The sequence below is a fragment of the Manis pentadactyla genome, chromosome 10 (assembly GCF_030020395.1).
Source record: "Manis pentadactyla isolate mManPen7 chromosome 10, mManPen7.hap1, whole genome shotgun sequence".
In the NCBI taxonomy this organism is placed as follows: domain Eukaryota; kingdom Metazoa; phylum Chordata; class Mammalia; order Pholidota; family Manidae; genus Manis; species Manis pentadactyla.
The window spans coordinates 101,001,138-101,014,831 of NC_080028.1; the positions used below are offsets into that span (position 1 = coordinate 101,001,138).

The 13,694-nt window shown below is 52.5% G+C and overlaps 1 protein-coding gene across 3 annotated transcripts in view; it reads right to left on the minus strand.

Moving 5' to 3' along the window:
* Window positions 1-7,974: 7,974 nt before the first annotated feature.
* WIPI2 (WD repeat domain, phosphoinositide interacting 2) overlaps window positions 7,975-13,694 on the minus strand; it is a 28,504-nt gene continuing 22,784 nt past the window's right edge. For all 3 annotated transcript variants that reach the window (XM_036932965.2, XM_036932966.2, XM_036932967.2), the window contains 5 exons: window positions 12,326-12,433; window positions 11,270-11,434; window positions 10,351-10,458; window positions 9,528-9,658; window positions 7,975-8,660 (listed from right to left, as the gene is read on the minus strand). In XM_036932965.2, coding sequence (XP_036788860.1) covers window positions 8,548-8,660; window positions 9,528-9,658; window positions 10,351-10,458; window positions 11,270-11,434; window positions 12,326-12,433 — 625 coding nt within the window. In that variant the 3' untranslated portion in view covers window positions 7,975-8,547. The remainder of the gene's footprint in view (window positions 8,661-9,527; window positions 9,659-10,350; window positions 10,459-11,269; window positions 11,435-12,325; window positions 12,434-13,694) is intronic.

Consider the following 13,694-nt stretch of genomic DNA (forward strand, 5'->3'; position numbering starts at 1 on the left):
GGGCTGGGCTGGGTGCCTTCTGTAAATTATTTCACTTAATGGATGAGCTAGATGTGTGAGGATTACTGCCCTCCTTTACCTGTGGGGAAACTGAGGCTGCAGTGGGGGTGGGGGGCTTAATTAACTTCCTCAACTACCTATGGCTGGTATCATGGTTTAAATAGTGTCCCCCCAATTCACGTCCCCCTGAAAGCTCAGAGTGTGGCTTTATTTGGAAATAGGGTCTTTGCAGACGTAATTAGTTAAGGACCTTGAGATGGCATCATCCTGACCTTAGGGTGGGCTCTGAATCCAGTAACAGGTGTCCCTCTAAGAGGAGGGGAGGCCACAGACACATTGAGGCGCAGCCCCCAGGACTGGAAGAGGGGAAGGATCCTGGCCCTTGGTTTGGGACTTCTAGCTCCCAGGGCTTGGAGGGGATGAATGTCTGCTGTTTAAGGTGCATGGTTAGTGTTCCTGCAACTCTAACCAGCTGGTAGGCGGTTGAGGTGGGATATGAAGCCGGGTTTGCCACATCAAAGAGGACATGAGCCCTGTGCTCCTTGATAGTAAAACCTTACGAAGTGTGCTTATCCCCTGCAAAGACCCAGTGCCCAGGTGCCCAGGACTGGGGGTGCCAGCGCCCGTCTGGCCCAGCTTCGCTGACAGCAACAAGGGACTCAGCATGGACAGAAAGGCATGGGCTTGGGTTCTGTTCAGATTTTCTTTGCGGATCAGACTGGGGCCTGGACCCACTGGGGCTGCAGCCTGCGGTGCTGAGACAGCTGTGTGCCAGGGTCTCAGAGGCACTGAAGTGAGTGATTAATGCATTAGAGGATGTGCTCTGATCGATCCAGCCTGGGACTTGCCTGAGTCTGGAAGCCCAGGGCACTGTGGAGGCATGCCCAGGTGTGGAGCCCAGGAGGGGTGCCTTATACCCGGACAGCAGCTTGGGTTGCCCCCCCAGGTCGCTCTCCTCTTCGGTGGGCAGCAGGCCAGGTATTTGGAGGAGCTGATGGGCGAGAACATGGGGCTAATGTGAAGAAACTTGGGTCAGACATGATCGCCGATGATTTACAGTGAGACCGCAGGGGCGGCAGGGCACCATGGGGGCTGAGAGCCCCTTACTTCTGCAGTGAGGAAGGCGGCGGCCCAAAGGAAGAGGTAGAAATAGCCAGGGACCCTGGGAAATGACCAAATTCCAAGTAACACAAACAACTCTGGTCAGAAAGGAAGACAGAATATGCTGGATAAGGGTGGGCTTTGAAAAGGTAACCAGGAAAGCAAATTCAGAGTTTGCCTAGGCAAATTGAGTTTAAGGTTTATAGGCAAATGGGAGTTTTTACAGTGCTATAGGGCAGATTATAGGAATTTTCTGAAACCAAGAGAAAAATCTATTTAGATGTCATATTCTAAATACATCCTCAGGGATAGTATGCCTGTGTCTGCAACACTCCAAAAAAGCCTTTTAATCCCTTTCACTCATTCATGGAATCTTGAATATTTATGGCTTATAAGTAAAATAGCTTGTACTTGAGGAAATTGCGGCCTTTGTGTAGACTCACGAGAGCAGAGGGTGAACGGCAGGGTGGTGGGGGTGGCAGTCAGAGAGGAAAATCCATGGGGCCTGAAGTGGGACCGGAGGTGAAATAAACATGCCCCTTAAAACAATCCATTAATCCCGACAATTACTAAGAGGACCTGCCTGACCCTGGGGACATTAACCAAGTGTTGAAGTCAACTGCCTGGCTTCCATGTCTAAATGTCCACGGCCACATGGCCACCGAGAGCTCAGAGAATCTTGGTGGCTGGACAATGCCAACCATCTTCCCAACACCACACACGTGCTCACATGATTCACACACTGCTGATCACTGCATGTCTGTGCCCCAAATTCATATGTGTGATTCTAACCCCTGAGGTGATGGTTTAAGAAGGAGGGGCTTCTTTTGCGAGGTGGTTGGGTCATGAGTGGGATTAGTGGCCTGATAAAAGGAGGCCCCAGAGAGCCCTCTGATGTTCTGCACCATGTGAGGACATGGTGAGAAGGCACCGGGTATGAACCAGGAGGCGATCCCCCAACATACCAGGTCTGCGGGCATCTTGATTGTGGACATCCAAGCTGCAGAGCTATGAGAGATGGATGTGTTTACAAGCTGCCCAGCGTGTGGTGTTGTAGCAGTAGGGCGTTTGGGCCTGTGCTTCATGGCGACACCAGCTGGTGTCCCATGGCTGCCTCCTTCCCTGGCTTGCCCAGCCTGTCCTGCATGTGCAAAGTCACGGCAGGCAGCTAGCGTGACTGTGGGGTGCGTCCTCCCTGATCTGATGGGCTGAGACACGTCATTCCTATGACAGAACAGATCGTCGGAATGGCGCAGCTGGGGAGCAGATCATGCGGTGTGAGGAGCACCGACAGGACGGCGCGCTGTCACGAGGTGGACACCAGCTGCAGGGACAGAGTGGGAGGGGCCGCAAACTAAGCGCCTATGTCACCCTCTCAGCTGTTCCCAGAGGCAGCGCTGCCCCAGGGGGACACAGATGCAGACAGGCAAGGACACGAAGAGGGGGCTCGGCAGGGAAGTGCATTTCTGCACACAAGGACACTGGCTGTCTACATTTTCCTACTGGGAGTTTTGACAAGTGCAAGGGCATGGCGCTGGGGTGTGGCCACCCGGCCCCAGCACAGCAGCCCGGAGGGGCTCCGCCCAGTGTGTCCCCGCAGCCGCGACAGCCGCACACCCTGGCAGCTAGGGAAACCAACGTCCGCCGCGCCCTCACAGCAGAGTCGGGTGCTGGGTCCCGGGGTGATGGCAGGTCCTCATGGGTCGGGATCTGAGGATGGGGGTGGGGAGGGGGCCGGGGGCGGGGAACGGGAAGGCGGATGACCTGGAGGGATGACGAAGGCGAGCCAGAGCCTGCCAGAGGCAGACAGCACCTCCAGCTGGAGAGACAATCGTCGGACCGGAAAGGAAAACCTTACCTTGAAGAATTCCAGGGGAAGACTTGTAACTTCAGCTTAACTGTAAGCCAGAATGAGACTCTTAGGTTTTCAGATATATTCACACTTTTATTTAGAAAAGAGCCCAGCACCTGTGGTTCTCCTGCCTCTGGAGTGAGCATAAAGGAGTCCAAAAGCCCACGAAACCGAGCACAACAGGGCAGGTGTGTTTGAGCTCAAAGCCGGCAGGTTGACGAGGACATGTTCCACCTCCCACGACCCTGCCCACTTGCCACCGGAAGGGCCCAGGCCAGCCCCCGTGGGAAGTGCGCCCAGCAATGAGGGCCCCTCATGACCTGCCTCTGTGACCTCCAGAACCCCGGTTCCCTTCCAGGAGCCTGGCCAGTGACAGTGCCAACACGCCCTGGCCTTTCCATCTGTGTGAGGCCGCACGACGAGCAGGGACAAGCCAGAGGAAGCTGGTGACAGCAGCAACGAGCTCATACGAACGGGAAGCAAGTGCTCTAGTTAAACGCCACCTGCCATCACTGTTCCGTTAGCCGGTAAGGCAGTGACAGCAAGGGCAGGCAGCGGAAGACTTCCAAGAGCTGCTTTAAAAAAAACTCGTTTATTTCCCTTAAGGCCTGATTTTAAGGCTCTGTCTCTCAAAGCTGGTTTGAACAGGGAACCCAAGGGCATCATTCCAAAAGGCGACTGGAGTTTGAAACATTCTCTGCTTAGGAGGCACTTTGCCTTGTTACTCCAGCTTGCTTAGTCGCTTTGGGACCCTTGTGGCTGTGTGTGCAGAGCAGACCCCCTGGCAGCACTGCTTGAGGGCTGAGCTGGAGCCTCCTGAGGCTCTGGCGGAGGGTCGGTGCCAGCGAGCTCGGGGAGGCGGCCAGCGAGAGGCCAGGCAGACCTTCTCCGGGGAGCAAAGGGCAGCCGAATGCTGCGGGCCGTTCCCTCCCAGTCACCCGGCCTTCACACTCTGCAAGAAAAGACGTCTGGCTGCCCTTGTCTCCCTGGAACTCAAGTCCACCTTCATGCTAATCCACTAAAAATTAAACAGCAGAGAAAAAGCCAAAAACACTCTCTTTAAAAAACAGAAACCAAAATCAGCACGTGGAAAGATATGCAGATCTCGTGTTTTCCTGAAGAATTCAGTGCCGCTTCAGCATCTGTCCTCAAAAGGGCTGGTGGACAGAAACATGGAAACCGCGAGTAGGGACGGCCATCCTGACAGCCACAACCAGCCCCCCTCAGAGCTCACCTGCTGGCACCACCGCGTGCCTCAGTTAGTACAGCAGTAAACAGACATTTCTCATACTGACTGAAAAGGAACAGATTCTCCAGCCTACAGGGAGATTTGTGACAAAGCAACTCAGTGTATGGAAGGATGTGCCGCTCAAAGCTGCTGCCAAACCAGAGCTGCATTTAAAGTAACCCTTTAATCCAAATGCGGACGCAGGGTGCTTATATCCCCCTGGCCACGTGCAGGCCAACCACTCCCACCCACAAGTCCCGCTGCCCCAGGAGTGCAAGGGGCCCACTGCGTGACCCTGCCTATCTGTGACACCCAACTGGCCCTAACACAGGAGGCCGAGAACTCTAGTGGAAAGAAGTATGTAATTCATTTCACAAAGCACAACCAGTTCTGGGGGAAACCTCTCTGAGGCTTTAGCCAGACTGCAGGACTCCGCTGTTTTGCCAGAATACCCTAAGTACGAATGAGATGTATACCCTGTGAGTAGGCAATGACTCAGTGCAAAAAAAGTAGACCACTAGAGGTTTTAATTTCTTAATGCAGCTCTAAAATGCTGGCAGCAACAGGCTTTCTGGGCCAGTCCGGTCTGGAGTGTGACCAGTAAGCACATCTGCCCGTGGCTTAGACACACACGCTCCTCCCGCCCCCTCACACCTGGCAGCATGCACTACCAGTTCACCTAAAAAGGAAAGGCATGGAATGGAATTAAGTTACAACTCAGGAAAGCATGAAACAGTAAAGGGTCGAGGAATCAAGACAGAAACCTTAAATTCTGAGTTTTAAAAAGATTTAATTTTTCCAAATTAAAGATTTTCCTGGTCAGATACCAAGGAAGGATAGGACTGGCTGCACCTCAAAATCCGATTTATTTTGTGCATCACAAAATCTACAACATGAAAAGGTACAACACCGGCCAAGGATTATGACCTGGGTAAGAACTAAAATATACATCAGAGAAACCTGTCTGCTTGGCAATGAGCTATCATTATATATTTTCAGTAAGAAGTAAGTTATTCACAAAAGAGAACCGAACCATCCTGAACAGAACACAAATGGCTTGAATGCACTTTCTTTTTGCATCTCTGACGCCACAGAACCCAAACTGAAGGTTTCCAACCTGTCTATCTTGAGTTTAAGAATTATTAAGTACACTTATAAAATAATGTATTTGGATTTTCAGCTGTTCTAGCTACAGGGTCACATACACATTTTAAACAAGGGATCCTGTCATTCCCTGTGTGCAAAAGATAGGAACTACAGAGATTTAGGTCAGGGGACAAACAGAACAAGCCCCCACACGGCCCTCTGCCAACACCAGTTCAAAACCACGAATGACGCTGGGACGAGCCAGGAACATGCTTCTCACTGCTGACTGTCCCATTTTCTTTTGCTCAGCTGTGGCTGGAACATTTACAGTCTTTCCTATATGTGGCCCACGTTGACCATGCGGAAGACAAGATTCTCTTTTATCCTCCCTAATGAAACCTGTGGGCCAGAAGAGCTTGGTAACTCCTCAGCCAGGAGCTGCAGCTCGAAGCTCTGGGGTCCCTGACGGAGGGCAAGGCCATCTGCTCCAGGTGAGACCGAGAGGGTAGGAGTTGGTATCCCAGCCCGGCTGGAGGGGATCTGCTCTGGGTGACGGTGGGGGCCGGGCTCCAGCCACTTGGGACCTGGCAGCACACCATCCATGCCCTGGGGACCCAGCCAGCGCCACAGCACAAGGCTGCTCACTGTCCCAGGAAGCCAGGAATAGGTAGGGCAGAGGTGAAAGGGAGCCACTCACCGGCGTCCTTACTCCAGCCTTCCCACCAGCTCTGATTCAGGAACCAGAACTGAACAGCAACAATTCCTTTCAATCCAAAAGACCGGTTTCTGTTTCAGCGTTTAAAGGGCGCCCGCTGCAGGCCAGCACTGCGTGCTCATGTCATGTTAGGTTCACAACCACCTGTTGGGTAGGGATCATCCAGGACACCGAGGCCCCCAGGCCGGAGCATCGGGGGCTACATCCTGTGCAAGTTCTGTCACTTCAGGAAACATAAAAGGTTTGGTCCCACTCCACACGAGTCCATTAAACAGGTTTCTATGTTTTGTTCCCCACTCCCCATAATCATTTCTGAAGTTTGGAAAAATCTGACATCATCACCAGTTAATGTTGGAGTTTGGCACCTGTGTTCTCAGCTGGAGCCCCTCTCGTCCCAGTTCCAGGTCCAGCAGCCTTTCCTTCTGCACGTGCCTCGGAGGTGGTAAGGGAAGAGCGAGGGGCAGGCAGCCTCAGCAGTGGCCAGGCGAGAACACCTACATCCCACTGGTGTCTCTCTGGAAAGCCTGGCTGCCCCCTGGAGGGGCACAGGTTCAAGCACACTGTGCCAGAGAAGCACCTGGTGGAGCCTGCGGGGCCCCACCTGGCCAGTTCAGGGCAGGGGCGACAGTCACCTGATGCTGGAGGTCCCCTTTTCTAACTGCCCATCTTAGAGTATAGGAAACTGAAGACATCTTCTAGGACCACTGATCCCAATGACAGACGGAGCCACATGCCTCTGACATGAGAAACCTGGAGAGGCGGATGAGCACCTCCGGACGAGTGTGGGAGCAGCAGGCACCCAAATCAGCGTTTTACACACCGAGCAGCAAAGGCAGATTTGGTCACCAGCAGACCCTGGCCTGGTGTCCCACACCTGTCATCACACCTTCCACACTAGTTTTCCTCCCGAGCCTCACCCTGGCCAATGTGCCAAGAGATGGCGTCCAGAACCTTGTTCCTGAGAAACAGCACAAGAGCACTGCAGGTTGGTGCAAGCAGACTTTCCTGCCTGGGCCCCCATCTCCTGGGGTGCAGCAGTGTCCACAGCAGGGCTCAGCAGAGGCCCGTGGCGTGGGTCCCACGCAGGGACCTGGAAGAGCTGTGCCCCAGCCCTCAGAGGGACGTGCAGTGCATCCTTGCCACTCCTCGGCGCTGCACGCTGCTGCCATAACCAGTGTCTCTAGAGATTTCTGCCAGGCACAGCGCCCTCTAGGCCTGGACCCCTTGCGTTTGGGCTGTCACCTGAGGGCCTGTCACCCACTGGAGAAGCAGCTTGAAGTCAGTCCCACCGCCAGCTGCCCTTTCCCTCGTAGAAGTTGCTACTGTGACCTGAATGGGCCTGTGACCCGTCCTCTGTCCAAACCCTGACAAGGTGAAAAGCAAGGGCAAATAGAGTATTTTTGCTATTCTATCTACTTCTACCTTTAACTGTTACCATTCCAAAGAGCCCAGGAAGATATGACATCCTTAACTCCACTTAAATTCCCTCAAAACTTTTAAGTGCTGTGTGTCCTGTTTTGGAGTGCAGAGTCTGAGGTATAGGAGGTTAAATTCTGTACAAATGGGAAGGGCAGCCAGGCAGTCCTGGGGCTGGTGACCACAGTCTCTCATCACCTCACTGAGCAGCTTTATACATTAACAGGAAAGGCACATATCACCCCGCACAGTTTCCACTACTTCTGACAGAGGCAGGAAGAGCCGGACAGGCAGTGGCGCCCAAGGGCGAGGGGCACCTCGGGGACCCACCCATTTAAGCTTTGTGCTCTATGGGCACAGAACAGCTACAAGACCAAAAAAACCCTACCATAGGTATTCAACAGGAAGCTTAAAATGAAGACCAGACAATCTAATCCTACAAGTGAGCCCACTCCCCTCCACCCTGGTGTTCCCAGTCTGCAAGTCTGCATGGACAGAGGAGAGAGTTCCAACACCCACATGGAACACAAGACCGGAAACAAGTAAAAGTCCACCATGGGAGAAATCCCAGAATAATCCAATTTGGAAAGAATTTAATTAACAAAATAAAATGGGGAACAGGGCCCAGGAAGGGCTCTGGGCAGAGGGGGCCCTTCCCCCAGGCTGATGCCTGCCCCAGCCCGGGCCAGCCCTGGGAGGGGCTCTTGGACCCGCCGGAGCAGAGCTGCACTGGCCAGAACCGCTCTGCCTGACGCCGCCTTCTCCTTGTGCGCGCTCCTCACTATGTACAGATTTAAAAAACCCAACAACTGCAGTCTGCTGTGAAGTGGCTTCTAGCTCTCCTAGGCTGGCTTGGCACATTGATGCATGCAAAGCAAGGATGTCCAAGGGTTTCACCGAACAGTTAATTTTGGCAAAAAGAAAATAAACAGAAAGCTAAAATTCATAAGCAGGATTAAAAGCTACTGAAGTGGAAACAATGTATTTCTCAACAGTATGGAATGAGACTGCAGCTACTATCTTTTTTTTTCTTTCAGAGTCTCTGCCACCTTCTCCCTCAACTCAGGTCAGAGTTCATAGCAGCATAACACGAAGTCCTCTGTCAAGCCAGCGTTCTCTGCTCCAGGGGCCAGAGTTCACAGGTCAAGTTCAATCTGTTCGCAGAATCATGGGAGGATGCTCGCTGTCCTCCTCCAGCCGCAGGGCGCTGGCCTCATCTTCCAGACAAGCGCCACCTGCTGCCCCCAGCTCATCTGCGTGGGCTGCAAAGAGAGTGCAGTCAGCCTCAAGGCTGGGAGCAGAGAAAGCAGGCCTCAGAGTCTGGGAGCAGAGAAGGCAGGCCCAAGCACCCATGCTGGAGGCTGGACTGGGGGACACTGGGGTGTTTGTAACTGCAGCCCATACTAAGATGGAATTTTAATCTCTATTATGACTAACGAGCTTTTTGCAGCCTTAGGCAGCTCAAGATAAAATCATTTATTATCCCAAACTCATAAATATCAAAAAGAGCTGCCCAGTAAATAGGGGGCTTCCTGATGAGCAGGCTGTCAATTTTCCTTAGTGTGCAGGGAGAATGGAAATACCTCTTGAAACAGTTATATGGGATGCGCAACAACACGAGACACTTGGTGCCTCTGTGACCTGAAGGGTCGCTTTGTCCCCATGATGGTGAGCAAGCACAGTCCCGTGTGGAGGCAGAAGGATGGGATTGCCCTGCTGAGGGCAAGCCAACCTGGCGGCGGGAGGACACGGCTCACCTGGCCGCCTCTGTCCGGCTGCATGCGAGGCCCTGAACACAGCCCACAGCCTGTTCACTGCCGCCCTCCCCATCTGGCAGGGCCCTGGCGCCACGAGGGGGACCGTGTGCTGGCTGAAGGAGCACATGGGCAGGAGGGAAACACCAAAGATGTGTGCAGCAGTGTCACAATGGAGGGCGGTGTGTTGGCTGAGAAGTTGCAAGCTAGGGGAGAGGTCATGTGCACCCTCAGCAGCCTGAGCCACATGACGGCTTTTTCTTCAAAGAAGAAAATTAGTTCAGTCTTGAGAGGCTGTGTGAGACCAGTTTGCCAGAGCCTGCCTCTGCCCGCTGCATGCCCAGTGCCACACGCCCAGCCGTGTCGCTGCCTTACCGAGCCTCGTCGGAGACGAAGGCACATGAGCCCCTCTGGCAGCAGCTATGCCGTAGGCCTGGGTCACTAAGGGACAGTCCCGCGAGGCAGAGTCTAAGATCTCGTTGGTCGTCTCCATGCTTCCATCCAACCTGGAAAAGGCAGAGAAAAACGGGATAGGAAGGAGAGCCGGGGTGTGATGACACTGCCGTGGAGGCCTGGAGGTTGACCTGCAGCCACTCGTCTGATGGGCGCTCATGTTACACCATGGGAATGTTTAGATGGGTGCCCCATGTACCAGCACACGTGGGTGTTTACACGGTAAGTGATGAAAGGAAGCTATCCCTGCAGAGACAACCTTACTGCATCTTTAAGACTGAGGATCATAAACAGAATTCACTACAGAAGACCTCTCCCACTGCCACCCCAATTATAAGTGTTATAGCACCACTATTAGAGCTTTTGGATCATTAAAAAAAACAGAGGTAAAACAGAAAATCCAACTGTGAGACTGCCCAATTAAGAAATATTAATTTCTTTTTTTCAGAGCGAAGCCTATACCCATGGTGAGGTGGCAGGTTCTCAAGGCCGCAGGTGATGCCATGCATGAAGCGGCAGCTTCAGCCAACACCCAGGCACAGGGCTGGGCTCCCCAGAGAAGCACAAGGGTAGTGGTGGCTGCTTGTCCTGCAGCTACTGGGCTGGGATCCCAGCAGGTGAGGGAGAGCAGGTGTCCGCAGCCACGTCCCACTGGGAAGGAGGCTGCCCCGGGCATGTCCCTCCCGGCCACAGGCCTGACGGCAGGCTGACCACATAGCAGGCGGTGGGCAGGGGGCCGGCTTACTTGTGCTGCTTCATGAGGGTGCACTCGCCCCCTTCCTGGGGGTCCAGGTTGTACATGTATAAGTACCCGTCGGAAGCTCCCACCAGTAATCGGGGAATCTTTTGAATTCTGTAAGGATAAAAGCAGTCAATTTTAGGACCACGACTTTTACACTGAGTCACTAAACTAGCAACCTCGCACTGGGCGTGGCCGGGGAAGAATCCCTCACTCCCCACAAATGGGCACAAACTTAGCTCCGTGGGTGAACGTACTCTCTACACATTAGAGCGCACAGTCATGCCCGTTGCCTTAGGAGGTCGTGACATCAAGGCCTCGGGTGCGCTTGGTGCAGGGACACTGATGCCCACGGAAGAGAACCGGCAGGAGCACATCAGTTCCATGGTTTCCCTGATCACTAAGGGAAGATGTTCTCGTAAACCTTTCCAACTATGTTGGATAAAAGGACTTAAAATAATGTATACAAGATCCATGGACTCACAAAGGCATGTCATCACTATACTCCCAACAACCTTCTCCCGCACAGCCCTAATGAGGCTCCCTGTGTGCTCTGCAGCTGTCTGGAGCTGCTCGGAGAGCCTTGGACTGTATGAAACTACTGGTTTTGCAGGCCCCAAAGGGTTGGATATTGGTAATCTCACAGGGATTTGACTTAAAGGTATTTGTCCATTAGCACTCTAAATATTCTCAGCAGAAACAGAAAGAGGAAGATTTCTGGATCAGAACACTGCAGAGAAAGTAACCCAGTCAGTAGCAAAGGTGCCCTTTGTGGTTTCCACCAGTTCCATGTGAGCAGATTATTCTCGGGCCAGGAGAAACGTAATGGGACACCCCCCACCCCACCAGTCTGTCTCTGGTGCTCTGGGACTTGGCTGGATGTGCACAGGCAAAGGGGAGGGAGGACAGGCCTGGCCTTACTCACGTTGCCAGCGAACAGATATTTTTGTGGCCACAGAAGGGCAGGCGGACTGTGGCAAAGGCTCGGCCCTGGGTGAACATTTCTGTCACTTGGGATGGCAGGTAGCTGGTGGAGGCCATGAGCACTTTCCCGAAGTACCCGGTCCAGGTGGTGGGCTCCTCCTGAGGCCTAGGAGGAAACACCAGATCCGTACAGCCCCCTCTCTTCCCTCAGGGAATGACCACGACCCACTAACACAGACGCAAGCATCAGCCCTCAAATTTGCGAGAGAAATTTCCCACGCTTAGGCAAAGGGGTGCAGGAAACAATGACCTCTCGAGATCTGGGGACATTACATAGTGCAGGCATACTCTGGGAAAGGCTGGAAGTGGCCTCTCAGGTTTTAGAATCCGGAAGAGCAACATTCCTCCCAAGTGGCCATGTTTGATTGTTGCAAATGATCAGGGTCCCTGACTCTGTAGCATATGTGAGAACATATAGGACCAAATTCATGATCCCCCCGAGATTTACCAGGAAATCTCTAGAAACCTTATGACCAGAAATCTCAAATTGTTATTTTCCCAGAGCCCATTTTTGTTGTCGTTCATCTTGTACAATTATCCAAGTTATCTTAAATGCTCCTTTGAATAAGACAGAATATAAATAAACGATACTGATCCTGGTGGGATGCCTTTTTAAAGTTAAGAAAAGAACCACCCTCTTAACCACATTTATCCACTGCAGTAATACATAATTAAGTCAACTGCTTTCAAAATAAAAACCATCCACGGCAGGCTGGAGGCTGCACTCCCTCCACTAGTGCGGACCCACAGACCCCGGGCTCTACCCTTCCCGCCCCCTTCCGCCGCTTACTTCCCGCACACTTGCACGGTAGAACATCACGGTAATGGGGGGAACCCGTGCTACTGCAGGGCCTGCATCTGGTAACACTGCCAGTTCCAGGGTCATCATGGGCAAGAATGTCTAAGGACAGGACAGTGTCCATGCTGACATTTTAACCCAGTCTGTGGAGAAAAGTCCTCTGTATTTTTAAAAAATAAATGTATCCTTGCAACTCACTTTTCTTTCACAGTTTCGAGCTTGAAGATGTGCACAGTCTCAGTGTTGCTGGAGGCCGAGAGGAACATGCTGTCCATGCTGAAGGCCAAGGAGCAGATGCTCACACACCTGGGGGTGAATGGTCACGCCGTCACCCCAGACACTGGGGAGGGCACACCACAACCTTCCTCTGGGGACCTTGACTGATGTCAGGGGATGAAGGGCCCCATGACAGCACACAACGACAGCACACAGATCTACTGGTGTCTTTCTTATCCCTCTCTAGACATCAGCTCAAAATTCCTCCTTAAGGACAGAAAGTGTTTGAAGGGTAATACCAAGTAAGAGCAACTTTTAAATTTTAATGTGTCTTTACACCGCCTGTTTTCTTTGTGATTCCAAATAACAAAGGGAATCAGGACTTTACTAAACTATTTCTAGCTGAATTAGGCTAGATTTATAGTACTAACTTTAGTAAAAGAAAACCTAGTAATTTAAGTTACAGCAATTCTTAACACCTAAGAGGGTATATTGGCAATCTTGGTGATGTTGAAGAATATAGCAAAACTTTCGTTTTCAGCATGCTAAGACTCTACAGTTTATCTTAGAAATCACTGTAGAAATCTTGCAGCCATCAAATATGCTGGCATGTCCTTGTAACCCTAGAAACACAAGGTACGTTTAGCCTTGCCAACAGTAAGGGGTTCTAGTTAATCAGTACATATTTGCTTACAACATACCCAGCACTGAACTAAGGCTCTGGAGATATGGCTCTGGCCTCAGTGGGGCTGATAGTGGGGTGTGTGTACAGGTTCTCAATCTGCTGCAAGCAAAGGAACCCTAAACTCTACAGGCAGAAGGTGCTCCAGAAACCCGGATGAGGAGCTACTTGTGTGCGACAGTTGGGGAAGGCCTCCCTGAGGGACAGAAACTTGAGGCAGACTCAGAGGGTTCAGGCTTCAGCTGAGTCATAGACACGACCTTCCAGGACCTTCCAGGCCCAGGAACCCTGGAGACAGAGGCTGCTCTTCTGAGGAGCTGGGCACGCAGCGTGGCTGGCCTGGGAGTGGCAGGGGAAGGGGAACAGGAACAGAGAATAGCTGGGAAGAACAGTGCAGAGGCCTCATAAACTCGAGTCAGGCATCTGGAGCTAATCCCACAGACAAGATGGGGCAGAAAGGCTCCAAGTGTGGGTGTGCTTGAAGTATACTGACACCCCAACAGAATAACCTGGGCTAACTTCTGAAGAATGCAGAGCAAGGGCCAGTAACAGAGACCAAGGTGGAGGTGTAGTCAGATGTGCTCTGAACCAGCAGCAGCCAGGCGCCGGGCAGCCAAGAGCCCTGCTGCCCAACCGGGTGAGTGAGGTGAGAGGAAGTGGCCTGGGCTG